At 31.4% G+C, this 14,682-nt stretch overlaps 2 protein-coding genes across 7 annotated transcripts in view; one reads left to right on the top strand and one right to left on the bottom strand.

Annotated features, from left to right (window-relative positions):
• Window positions 1–2,321, top strand: part of LOC137629171 (tryptase beta-2-like) — a 19,084-nt gene extending 16,763 nt beyond the window's left edge. The window contains exon 7 of the mRNA XM_068360438.1: window positions 491–2,321. Coding sequence (XP_068216539.1) covers window positions 491–655 — 165 coding nt within the window. The 3' untranslated portion in view covers window positions 656–2,321. The remainder of the gene's footprint in view (window positions 1–490) is intronic.
• Window positions 2,322–8,700: 6,379 nt separating this feature from the next.
• The window catches only part of LOC137629760 (proclotting enzyme-like), a 236,224-nt gene continuing 230,242 nt past the window's right edge, over window positions 8,701–14,682 (bottom strand). For 4 of the 6 annotated variants that reach the window (XM_068361373.1, XM_068361372.1, XM_068361376.1 and 1 more), the window contains one exon: window positions 8,701–10,031. In XM_068361373.1, the coding sequence (XP_068217474.1) occupies window positions 9,873–10,031 (159 nt within the window). In that variant the 3' untranslated portion in view covers window positions 8,701–9,872. Of the gene's footprint in view, window positions 10,032–11,570; window positions 11,827–14,682 lie in introns of those variants that run through there. The other 2 variants (XM_068361374.1, XM_068361377.1) reach the window with 2 other exon arrangements.

Raw genomic sequence — 14,682 nt, 5'->3', positions numbered from 1 at the left:
GTAATCCACAGTTACTGGATAATTGAACCCCTAAGGTCATGTATTCGTTATGGATCATGGATAAGGTCATACTTGACATTATCCATAAATAAAGCAATGTAAGTTATCGGTATCAATTTAGATATCTGTCTGAAAAGGATGAGGGCTAGGGCAGCCTTCTTTTATGTTCAACTATTGCTATGATTTAAAACAGATAAGTAATAAAAATTGTGCCTATGACACCGCACTACTAGGAAGTACCATTCTTTGTATATGTTTTGATAAAAAAAACTTATTTTGGCTATTTTTTAGTTTCAAATGTCTCACAGGACAGTATTTTATATATATATATATATATATATATATATATATATATATATATATATATATATATATATATATATATATATATATATATATATATATATATATATATATAAAATAAATAGAGCTGGTTTCTCTTCCATTTATTTTAAGAAACTAATTATTTATTTATTGTTATTATACACAGGGAGACAGCGGAGGTCCTCTGCAGTGTCGCGAAAGAGGAGGACCCTGGATACAGGCAGGGATTACTTCCTGGGGCGTTGGATGCGCCGAGCCTTCTTATCCAGGCGTTTACATCAGAGTGACCGAGTACCTCGATTGGATTTACAAACATATGGAGAAAAGCTAATGATATGGAGATAAGGTGTTTGGTGGAAGATGCCTTTGATATTAGACATTCGAGAGGGCGCATCAGGCAATCGACCCCATAATGTAGGAGCATAGGAGAGGGAGCATCAGGCAATCGACCCCATAATGTAGGAGCAATGGAGAGGGAGTATCAGGCAACCAACCCTTTAATGTAGGAGCATTGCAAAAGGAGCATCAGACAACCAACCCTTTAATGTAGGAGCATTGCAAAGGGAGCATCATGCAACCAACCCTTTAATGTAGGAGCATTGGAGAGGGCGTATCAGGCAACTGACCCCTTAATGTAGGGATAACGGTGGGGAAGAAGAAGAAGAAGAAGAAGAAGAAGAAGAAGGAGAGGAAAAGCAGACACCTATATCAAGTGTAGTTTATGGGCCAAATTAAGTCTGGAATGATAGAAAAGTTACTGAATACTGGTGGCAAGTGGTTTACGATTGCGTGGAAACAAAAGTTCACAATGAAATATTGCACCGTAACAAAACAATATCAAATAATTTAATGTCGTAAGCAAGACAACATTTGCAATACGAAACGGAACTATTTGTTGACTTTTGCAGCTGAAAATGTAGGCATGTGATTTAGGTGAGGCCTACCCTACAGTAGGCCCAAATTTAACAAAATTCAACTTACTAATAACTTGAAAGCTATTAAGTTTTATAAGTTGAGGACTTTCTGTACTGCCATAGACGATAATGAGCTTTATAGCGTTAGATATCCTGCATAAATGGAGTCCTTTGTTAAGGATATTCTTATCCGAATGATAGACCCTTTCCTTTGCAATAAGAAAAGAAGAAGTAAACATTTACTATGAAAATAAACAACTGTGTAAGTCCGATATGATCTCACTGAAAATTAAGTTTTAAATTGATTTTCTAAGAAAACGATAGTGATGCGAAAACTAATGTCTGTATTCAACCCATGAATAATGGAAAACGGAAAATATGGGGTATGAATATTGTGCATTCTACAAGATTGTTATTTATGAAATTATAACCGATATATGAGAGGTTTAAACTTAAGAATTTACAATTACAACACAAATTTATGTAAATTTATGCAAGAAGTTGCTCCTTACTCCTTTTATAATACAATGATAATACTTAAGGTAGCCTATTGGAAAGTCCATGCCTGGCGACTTGCTGGACGGGAGTTCGAGCCCCACCCAAGCTCGATAATTTCTAGCAGTGTCTGCAACCTTACTATCCTTGCGAGCTAAGGTTTGGGGTTGGGGGAGCCTATAGGTCTACCTGCCGAGCCGTTAGCAGCCATTGCCTTGCCCTCCCTGGTCCTACCTTGGGTGGAAAGCGGGCTGGGGCACTGATCATATATACAGTACATATATTTACTGTGTATTTCATTCCAATTTTAACTTGAGAGCTCAGGTGAAAATATTTTATTAAGTCATCGTTCTTCATATTCATTGTATCCACCAAATTGATATTTTTATGTGATATATATAATCATGTAGTCGTGTCAAAATTTCCTAGAATTTATTGTTCCTTTTACTAATTTCGCTTTTCAGAGACTGATTAAATCCATAGAGGATTCATTGGCAAGTAGTGTCACAGTAATTTGAATATAGAAAAAAGTCTTACTAGTTTTGATAAAAGGCTTAGAGGGTACAGTTTTCAAGTTATTTCTATCTTCATTATTAAGTTATTTTCTCATCATTAATAAGTTATTTTTCTTCCCATTATTAAGTTATTTTCTCATCATTAATAAGTTATTTTTCTCCCCATTGTTAAATTATTTTTTTTTCTCATTATCAATTTATTTTTTTCTAATTATCAAGGTATCTTTTTAATAATTATTAAGTTAATTTCTTCATTAAGTTATTTTTCTCCTCTGAAATAAGTTGAATTTCTACTCAAGTTATTTTTCATTCCATTGAATTATTTTTGTCCTAATTATTAAGTTATTTTTTTCTCATCCTTATTAAGTTATTTATTCTCATCCTTATTAAGTTATTTTCCTCAATCATTAAGTTATTTTTCTCCCAATTATGAAGTTATTTTTCTCATCTGTATTGAGTTAATTTTCTTCTCAAGTTATTTTTCTCCTCGTTAATAAGTTATTTTTCTCATATTTATTCCACTGCTTAGTTTCATTGTAGAAACTGTACAAGTTGAATGTACTTTACTAACCTATTGATTAACGTAAGTATCTGATATTCAAATAATGAATGTAGTAGTTTATAGGACTATTTATTTTGTGAATGAAAGAAACGTAGTGTAGTGAAGTATGTGATCAGTCTTTTACATGTATCATTGTTCACGAGAGTTCCTTAAATTAGTAATTTCTTAGAATCATAGATTATTGTTGCAATTTTCAAAGCAATTTTCAAGTATTTAATTTTTCGGAAGACTATTTTGACTTCCAATTATTAGTTATGAAAGGCATTTTTACATGAAGCTGGAAATTATTGCAATTCTTGAGGCACAATTTTAAAATTTCAATTAAAATTTCAATGCAATTTTTAACTTTTTAATTTTTGGGAAGATGATTTTGATTTCCAACTATTGGTTAGGAAAAGCGAGATATGCAAGGAATAAAAATTGTTTTTCTAATTTTTTTCTCTGATTTAATCTTGTAAAGAATTTTTTTCTTTTTAATTTTCAATTATTAGTTAAGGAAAGTGTTCCCCAAAATGGCAAGATGTGCAAAAAGTAAAATCATTATTTTTCTACGATTTTTTTCCTGTGATTTAAACTTGTCTCCAGAGCATTGTCCTGCTTGATATGGTAATGTTACTGTCCCTTGCCTCTGCCATTCATGAGCGGACTTTAAACCTTTAAAGAATTCTGAATGATGTTCCAAGATATGTGTTCTTTTTCTGTATAGTGCAAATTAAAGTAGAGATTAAATAATTTTCTCTTTTTTTCCCTATATTTTCTTCATAAGAGGAACTGGAATTAGTATATATCGTCTCTGAATATGCATTACCTAAATATGAATAAAACTCATGTAATTTGTTGGAAGACCCAGGCCTACATGGCTGAGGTCTATGAAGCCTGAAGTAGGAGATGATGAATGTAGAAGTATTGAATTAAAAGCTCAAGATAGAAACGACTGGCAAAATCAAACCGAGGCCCTTTACTTCAATAGACATAGGAGAAGAAGATGATGATTATGATGATGACTTGGCAAGCCTCATAGTTAGCTTACCCTTATAACCACAATCATATAGGACACTCCAAAATCAAACCATTGGGTAGTGCCATAGCCTCTGTACCATGGTCTTCCACGGTCTGGGGTTAGAGTTCTCTTGCTTGAGGGTACACTCTGGATCACTATTCTATCTCGTTTCTCTTCCTCTTGTTTTGTTAAAGTTTTCATAGTTTATATAGGAAATATTTATTTAAATGTCACTGTTTTTAATATATATTTTTTCTTGTTTCCTTTCCTCACTGGGCTATTTTCGCTGTTGGGGCCCCTGGGCTTATAGCATCTTGCTTTTCCCACTAGGGTTGTAGCTTAGCAAGTAATAATAATAATAATAATAATAATAATAACAATAATAATAATAACAATAATAATAATATAACATTTTCTTTACATTCATTATGATGATTACAATATATACTTATTTTTGCATCGAAAGCCGTTTAATATACAGAATACTTATAGGAAGAAAGCTTCTAACGTAGCAGGTCCGCAAAACAGCGAAAATACTACGTTTCATTATTCGCAACAGATTCTATATCTCGGAGTAAGTACAATAAGGTGCAATAGGTTAATAAACTGTACTCCTTTTCCTTGTTCCTCAGACAATTTGAGATTTGATCTTTCAATCGCTTGGTGAATAATCAACAATGACTAGCTGTTAAAAAGTGGTAATAATTGGCCTATCAACGTGCTTCTACAGTGAGCACTATATTAACTGAAATCCATATTCACGTAATGTAAATACATTATATCTATTAGATTTCATACAAATTCACCATCTCCTCCTCCTACGCCTATTGGCACAATAGGGTTGTAGCTTAGCAAATAATAATAATAATAATAATAATAATAATAATAATAATAATAATAATAATAATAATAATAATAATAATAGACGGAACAACAATTATTCGTTTTGTACAACCAAATCAAAATCATTCATTGTCGACTATACACATTTTATCCACACTAAGAGAGAGTTAGAATCATCGTTATTAAAGCACGTGACCTTGAGACATGAATAAAAACAGCTACCGAAATGCCTCAAGTAATATTGCAGGCGTTTGGATGAAACGGGCGTAATTTTAATAGGAAATTCTTCGTAAAAATATGCTGTTCCCAGCCGTCTTTCAGTAAAATAGAGACGTCCGTAATTTTTTACCCTACTTTGTTATTATCTATTACGGGTTGGTGACCGTAATACCACTCCTTGACGTAAATATATACGTTTTTAAAACGGTAAATGCCTGGCAACATTTATTCCACGATTTTTATCGATTTTTACCGCAAACAATTAACAGAGTATGTTACAAGACAAGGCCACCAGTAAATCAGAATTTTAGGCATAAATTACACCACTCTTGACCCCAGGTTAAAATTTCAGCAAAAGGTTTGGAATCGCGATTACTGATGAAATGGAAATGCCTACTCTGGATTACAACAAATATCTAGAAAATAGAATAAAGAGCACACTTACAACATTACTAATTTTAAGGAAACGTTATAGATGCTGTCTGAGCAACTTTAGCCTCCTGGAAACGTTGTAAACGTTATAGAGGCTATGTGAACCAATATTTGTAAGCAATTTTAGCCTCCTGGAAGCGTTGTAATCGTCTTAGAGGCTGTGTGAATGTAGATTTGTAAGTGATTTTGGCCTCCTGGAAGCGTTGTAAACGTTATGAAGGCTGTGTGAACGAAGATTTGTAAGAGGTTTTGGCCTCCTGGAAGCGTTGTAAACGTTATGAAGGCTGTGTGAACGAAGATTTGTAAGAGGTTTTGGCCTCCTGGAAGCGTTGTAAACGTTATGAAGGCTGTGTGAACGAAGATTTGTAAGAGGTTTTGGCCTCCTGGAAGCGTTGTAAACGTTATGAAGGCTGTGTGAACGAAGATTTGTAAGAGGTTTTGGCCTCCTGGAAGCGTTGTAAACGTTATGAAGGCTGTGTGAACGAAGATTTGTAAGAGGTTTTGGCCTCCTGGAAGCGTTGTAAACGTTATGAAGGCTGTGTGAACGAAGATTTGTAAGAGGTTTTGGCCTCCTGGAAGCGTTGTAAACGTTATGAAGGCTGTGTGAACGAAGATTTGTAAGAGGTTTTGGCCTCCTGGAAGCGTTGTAAACGTTATGAAGGCTGTGTGAACGAAGATTTGTAAGAGGTTTTGGCCTCCTGGAAGCGTTGTAAACGTTATGAAGGCTGTGTGAACGAAGATTTGTAAGAGGTTTTGGCCTCCTGGAAGCGGTGTAAACGTTACAGAGGCTGTGTGAACGAAGATTTGTAAGTGATTTTAGCCTCCTGGAAGCGTTGTAAACGTTATAGTTGCTGTCTGAGCATATATTTGGCATTGGAAATTCATTTAACTATCCTGAAAGAAACTCTGTAGGTACACTTACCCAATCCTTACGGCAACAGATTCCACAGTCGTCAACGATATCCAGGTATATTGCAGATCACTTTTAAATTCACTAAATGCACCCGAGAACTTTACAAAGAGACAATGGGATATAGCAATCACAAAGTCGAGTCAAGCAAAAACATTGCATGGATGTTAAAGACAGAATTGTCACTTTACCGCATTTTCTGTCGGATGACATGTGTACAGTAGATGGCGCGCAGAGGTGGAAGTTGAGCAAGTGTTTTTTTTTTTTTTTTTTTTTTTTTTTTGAGATTAAAATACCGTGAAAAGCAGCATTTGCTTAAATAGGAATAGCAGCGGCAGCTTTCATTACTGCTACTTTACAACTATACTACTCCTGGTACAACACTTATATTTTTTTTTCTTTTTTTAGATTAAAATACCGTGAAAAGCCGCGTTTCCTTAAATAGGAACAGCAGATGTAGCTTTCATTACTGCTACTATACTACTATACTACTACTAGTAGGCCAATTATAATCTTTTTCTCTTTTTTAGGAGACTGAAATAGCATGAAAAGCAGCATTTGCTTAAATAGGAATATCAGCTGCAGCTTTCATTGTTGATACTTTGCTACTATACTACTCCTAGTACGACAATTATAATTCCTTTTACAGGAGATTGAAATAGCGTGAAAAGCAGCATCTGCCTAAATAGGAATAGCAGATGCAGCTTTCATTACTGCTACTATAATACTCCTGGTACGCCAATTACCGTTTTTTTTTTTTTTTTTTTTTTTTTTTTTTTTTTTTTTTTTTTTTTTTTTTTGAGATTAAAATATGTATAGCAGCTTTCATTTAAATAGGAACAGCAGCTGGGTTAATAACTAAATTTTGGTTATATGAACAATTATCATCGAGGTGCAGCTGTGGAAAACCACGCAGTTGCATCATTAATTAAGAAAAAGGTAAGAAGCTAGATATCAAGATGTAAAAAAAGAACGAATTCGTTAATAAATAAAAAGATCATATGACCATTTAAAGGTTTAAAGGCCACTCATGAAGGGCAGAGGCAAGGGACAGTCACATTGCTCTATAGAGCAGGACAATGTTCTAGAGACTGACCATAGATACATACATATGATCAGCGCCTAAGCACTCACTCCACCCAAGCTAGGACCAAGGAGGGCCATGCAATGGCTGCTGATGACTCTGCAGATAGACCTGTAGGCTCCCCCAAAGCCCCCATCCTTAGCTCACAAGGATGGTGAGGTTGCAGCGACCAAAGGCACTAACGAGTTTGAGCAGGAATCGAACCCCAGTCGCACCATTAAGTAAGAGAAGTTGGATAAGCAAAATGTAAGAAAAAGAGGAATCAGCAGTTAACTAGAGGGGCACTCAGTAGAGCGCAGACCTCCATCGTGGCACCTTATTTCTCTTGACGTTTAACCTTAACATGAATTAATTGGCATGGATTTTCATGCACTCAAATATGAACCAAGGTTGAAGTCTCTGTGACAACAATGTCCAAACTTATGGTTGATTACGTGAATTGGACATTTTGCTTGACCGTGACCTTGGTCTTTGACCCTGACCTTCCAAAATTTAACAATTTTCCAGCTTTATACAAAACAGTTAATCCCTGCAAGTTTCATTACTTTAGGATTAAAATTGTGGCCAGGAAGTCTTCACAAACAAACACAAAAACAAGGGGTAAAACATAACCTTACAACTTCGTTGGTGGAGGTAACAAGAAAACATTTTGGACGCAGCCGGGGGCAAAATGGGGCCCGTGGGCTTATAGCATCCTGCTTTTCCAACTAATAATAATAATAATGATAATAATAATAATAATAATAATAATAATAATAATCAATATAGATACCCTTAAGTAGTGCCTACAGTACACCGGACGAGTAGCTGTAGTTTTTGTAGAGAAATTTAATTCCAGACGAAGTGAATGAATCAAAATTATTCGACATAACAAGTTAATGCCAATTCAACAGGTGAATTAATAAAATAAAATGTTACTTAGAAAATGTTTAAATTGACTACCTCGAGAATATGTGAATGAGACAGACACATAAAATGGTGCTTTCCAAGGCAATTGGTGAAAGTTTAACGAAGACATCTATTTAATCATGCAAAAAAAAAAAAAAAAAAAAAAAAAAAACCTTAATATCTTAAAAAAAGTATCAGAAAAAAAAACCAATGTTGAAACAACACTACGACGGTTAGATACTAACAAATACAATAATCGAGGGACAGTTAAATATACACATACATTAACCGAGGGACGGTTAAATACACGCAAATACACTAACCGAGAAACAGTTAAATACACACAAATACATTAACCAAGGAACGGTTAAATACACACTTACATTAACCGAGGAACGGTTAAATACACACAAATACAATAACCGAGGAACAGCTAAATACACACAAATACATTAACCAAGGAACGGTTAAATACACACAAATATAATAACTGAGGGGAACTAAAAACAAAATACTTGTAAAATTATTTTAATCAATAATACTGTACATAAAAATCTACTAAAGAAACATAATGACATTAATAATAAATTTACTCAAAAAAAAGGGGGGGGGGGACAGCGTAATCACACTGTGTATCTACAAAAAAAGTGCTTATTGATGAAAAAGGGAATTATTACATAATTTATATACATGGAGATCCAGCTCCGAGATGTATATCAGAAATGTATACATGACGTCTTGTTATGTATCAATTGATGCTTTTTCTATATGTATGAGTTTAAGTCTGTTTGTACTTACACAGTTTGTGAAAGCTTGTTATAAATGTTGTAAAAATAAGACTTTGACTTGTTATAATTCTTGTGAAAACAAGACTTACACTTGTCTAAGTCACGTAAAAACTAGACTTTAACTTGTTATAAGTCTTGTAAAAACGAGACTTAGACTGGTTGTAAGTCTTGTAAATACATAACTTTGACTTGTTATAAATACTGTAAAAACAAGATTTAGATTTGTTATGTCTTGTAAAAACAAGACTTTGACTTGTTATAAGTCTTGTAAATATGAGACTCAGACTTTTTATAAATATTGCAAACACAAGACTTAGACTTGTTTTAAGTCCTGTAAAAACAAGACTTTGATTTGTTCTAAGTCCTGTAAAAACAAGTCTTTGATTTGTTCTAAGTCCTGTAAAAACAAGTCTTTGACTTGTTCTAAGTCCTGTAAAAACAAGACTGACTTTTTCTAAGTCCTGTAAAAACAAGTCTTTGACTGGTTATAAGTTTTTAATAAATTGTGAAAATTTTTCACTACTGTAAACAATCTATGAAAACGTTCAGTGTTCTTTTGTAATGACTCAATGTTTCGATGAAATGTGTTATTGTGTATTTGATTTGTTTGTGCGTGTGTTGGTCTTCACTTTATATAACATCTATCACAGAATCCTATTGAACTTATGGAACATGATGCTGGAGATGACATAAATAGTATTACATAGAATTACATGACACTCATAGAGCAATTACACATAGATTTAACACCTGCAGAGCTTTCATGACTGGCACCTGCAGAGGACGACTACGACTGAATACAACATAAATAGCATTAACATATATAATCACACATTCAAAATACATTCTATAGTTTATATATCATTCAACAATAAGAGGTAAGAAGTTGCGGCCTAACTCAAGAGCTTATGACATCGAAGATCCAGTTAGAAAATAAGGCAATATTAGTATAAACTCCTGGCAGGTTTCGGCGTGCACATCCTATACCCCAACTCACGAGGCCTATAAGATGCCGACGTCCTTCGTGCATGAGTGTGAGCGGACTACCTGAGTCCCCCTAAAGTGTCAAAGAAAATGGGTTACACACTTCAAAAGAAAACGGTATATCGCCTAATAGTAGGACTAATGTGTTTTGCTTTAGTATGGCATTTTTGGTGAAATATTTGACTGTGATTGAGGAGTTGCTAATATCCTGTTTTAATCAATTTTACACATCTAGGTGAATACATAGAGTACTGTGCAGACATATTTAATCACTTAAAATGTTCAGTTTTATAAGAGTACATTAACTAAAAGTGGAAAGACTATATACTTATAATGAGACAGGCAATAAAGACAATGGGTAAATTTAAACATGAACAATGAACACAGTACAAAGTGCGCTTTTATTTTCCTGCATTTTCTTAATAACCAATGCTGAAAAATTATTAAAATGCCTAGACCTCTCTGAGATAATATGCTGAAATAAAATTTATCTAAACTTTTGGAAAATGTGCAAATATATTAGTGTAATTTTGTTTAATAGCAGTTACTGAAAATAACATTCATACCTAGTGGTTATAGTTTTAGAAGTGATATAAATGCACTTATGAAGAAACAATGGTGGGAAAAGCAGAAAGAAGATTGCAATGTCTGCAGACTGAGAAAGTGGAGGTATTTCTAAAAATGATTAAAGAAATAAATTGAGAAATGCGTTAGATTACTACTCGCTTAATAAAATGTTAGCCTTGTTATAAATCTTGTAAAAAACGAGACTTAGACTTGATATAAATCCTAAAACAAGACTTGTAAAAACAAGCCTTAGAACAACACTTCTCTTAGGCTAGGCTCAATCAGGGATCTGTTGGTAACTTAAATATCTACCAATCATAATGATAAAATAACTATAATAAGAATAATTACAATTATAGCTATAATAATTTAAAACACCAGAAACATAAAGTGCTTGCAGAGTTAAAATTATCATATAATGTAAAATCTTTGGCATATTAAGTTCATTTTTATTTTGGATTTTCATTGTACAACATATTCTTATTGAAAATTATTAGCAACAATACTTTGGTTATTTTCTGATCTTATATTCGTATAAAAATTATTTGAAATTCGTATATTTGCTTTGCAGTTTATCTTGCTTGATTATTTTATTTTCAAATATTGTGATAATTCAAATTTCGTAAATAATTTTCTAATCTTATTTTCTATTAGCCAATAGTAGTTTTTAACGTCTTTATTTCCAAATAATGATATAATTAAAATTCCTATTTCTACCTTCAATTTCCTTTTGTTTATTATCCAATAGCAAAGTTTTAAATATCTATATTTTCTAATATTGAGATAATCAAAATTCGTATATCCTATTTTCAATTTAATTTTCAATAGTCAATAATATAGTTTTTTAAAATCGTTTTTAATATGAGATACATTAAAATTCCTAAATTTAGTTTCAATTCCATTTTTTTTATCAGCCAATAGTAACTTCTAAAGATAAATTTTGCCTTCAAATATTAATAAATAACAAAAGAAATACCTCCACATACTTAGCAACAGATAACATCAGTCAAATATATAGAAAAAAAAAGAAGGGGAAAATGTGGGAAAATGTAGTCACTTTAAGAGAAAAAAAAGATAAAAATGTAGGAAAATGTAAAGTCAATTTAAGAAAAAAAAAATAAAGTCGATCAAGTCATTCGTTTCTAGTCTTTAATCTTTTGCTGTATCCAGTCCAACATCATTGTCACGTTTGTATACACTCCAGGTAAGTTGGCTCTCCCGCAGGCGATGCCCCACGAGACAAGCCCCACTAGGGAGGCCTTGCCGTCTACCTTCACAGTCAGCGGTCCGCCAGAGTCACCCTGCAAATGTGATTGGTCGAAGCGGGGGGAAAACAGTCATGTGATTGGTTGATGTGGAAATGTACAAATGGGTAAGTTTGGGATATGTTAGGTTTAGAGATGAAAGATTTGGTTTTTTTGGTGGGTTTGATTTTATTTTGTTAGTGCTATTGGGTTGCTGTTTTGAATGAGGGTTTTAACGGTAAAGTTAGTGAAAATTATATACATACATACATATATACTGTAGAGATACATTAATAATTATATATATATATATATATATAAATATATATATATATAAATATATATATATATATATATATTTATATATATATATATATATATATATATATATATATATAACATTCTATATACTGTTTGCATATATCTACAGTATACACATACACACACACACTATACATATATATATATATATATATATATATATATATATATATATATATATATATATATATATATACTTTGTATAGGATAGGAGTATTTAAAGGAATTATGTCAAGACTACCATTATATATATATATATATATATATATATATATATATATATATATATATAAATATACATATACATATACATATATATAAATATATATATACATATATATATATATATATATATATATATAAATCTACTTATACATATATGTATATATATATATATACAAATACATATATTTATATATATATATATATATATATATATATATATATATATAAATCTACATATACATATATGTATATATATATACAAATACATATATTTATATATATATATATATATATATATATATATATATATATATATTGCATAGGAATAGGAGTATTTTAAGGAATTATGTTAAGGCAATCCTTCAGTAATTAGTAAAACAGTCATGTGTTTAGATATTTCTTGACTATCAGGAAAGACAGGAAGATAGAAAAGGAAAACATATTACAAGAAGGTATTAATAAAATTGATATTTCGAAAGTCATGAGATATTGAATATTGAATCTAGTTTTGAATTAACATTTACAAACTAATCTAACGAACATTAGAAGATAATTACACAAGAGACAACGAAGATGAAAAACATAAATAGAAAATTTCATAACCACATGAAGGACAAATTTATCAAATAAAAATCACATACATACAATTCGTCATTTAAAAACCAAAAGCCAATATAAACAAAGGAAGGGGAAGTATTTTAAAAAAAAAAAAAGGTAAAACTTAAAGTGTAAATAAGACTGTCTAAGTACAGAATAAATTTCAAAGCGAAAATCCAGAATGAAGTAGACAGTCAAAAGTACAGAAAAAAATTCAAAGTGAAAATCCAGAAGAAGTAAGACTGTCAAAGTACAGAATAAATTTCAAAGTGAAAATGCAGAATAAATAAGACTGTCAAAGTACAGAATGAATTTCAATGTGAAAATCCAGAATAAATTAGACTGTCAAAGTACAGAAAAAAAATTCAAAGTGAAAATCCAGAATAAATAAGACTGGCAAAGTAGAGCATAAATTTCAGAGTGAAAATTCAGAATAAATAAGACTGTCAAAGTACAGAATAAATTTCAAATTGATATTCCAGAGGAAATAAGACTGACAAAATACAGAATAAATTTCGAAGTGAAAATCCAGAGAAAATAAGACTGTCAAAGTACAGAATAAATTTCAAAGTGAAAATCCAGAGGAAATAAAACTCAAAGTACAAAAAAAAAAATATCAAAGTGAAATTCCTGAAATAATAAGACTGTCAAAGTACAGAATTAAGTTTAATTTCAAATGCAATACAAAACAGAAGCTTAAGGTCAAATAAGGTCAAATTCTTGATAGTACTTAGCCACAAGGAACGAATCATAAATAAAAATGGTATTTTGAATATACAGATGGAAATGTGGATAAAAGTATATTGATCAAAATTATGAGGACTTCCACTAATTCCTGACCAGAAATATAAAAAATAAAAATAATCATGAACCACTTATGGTATCTGAGAGAAATACAAAAATCAAAATTCCTACGACTAAAAGCAGAAAAAAATTGCTTATTCTTATCCTCCAAAATATATATGTGAGTGAAAATGTAGTTTTAATTATCTCTTGTTATAGAGAATTTGGGCTCAAAATTATAAGGAATCAAAATGTTAAACTAACATAATTAAAAGCAAGAGAAATTTGCTTATTCTCATCCCCCAAAATTAGTAAATATGTATTAATATATTTTGATTATATCTCGTCACAGAGAATGTTATCTCCAAAATATGAATAAATGAGAAGAGGAAATGATAAGATATAGTTTCAAGTGTAAGAGAACCAGGAAATTCTTATCCTCCAAATTATATATTAGTAAATATATATTAATATATTTTGATTATATCTCGTCACAGAGAATGTTATCTCCAAAATATGAATAAATGAGAAGAGGAAATGATAAGATATAGTTTCAAGTGTAAGAGAACCAAGAATAAATATCCCACTATTCTAAGATGTGTTTTATGATGGGCATGCATTTGATAATATTCTTCTCATGTAATGAGCCATACACAAGTCATTAAGATTAATTAGTAATGAAAAACGATGAAGTAATTTGCATAATATAGTAAATGATTATCTTATAAAATTCACATTAAGGTTTCTTCCAAGTCAAAAATAGATGGTCATTTAAATTTACGACTTAAAATTTATGACAGATATACTATAACTGTGTTACAGATCTTAAAATATCTTTTTATTATTTATTACTTAAATATAGTTTATTTGCTATTCTCTTATCTCCTTTCCTCATTGGGGGACTTTCACTTTTGGAACTCATGGGACTGTAGCATCGTGCTTTTCCAACATGAGCTGTAGCTTGGCTATTAATAATAATAATAACGA

Source organism: Palaemon carinicauda, chromosome 37 (assembly GCF_036898095.1).
Source record: "Palaemon carinicauda isolate YSFRI2023 chromosome 37, ASM3689809v2, whole genome shotgun sequence".
Lineage (NCBI taxonomy): Eukaryota > Metazoa > Arthropoda > Malacostraca > Decapoda > Palaemonidae > Palaemon > Palaemon carinicauda.
This window is presented reverse-complemented; position numbering and strand designations above follow the sequence as displayed.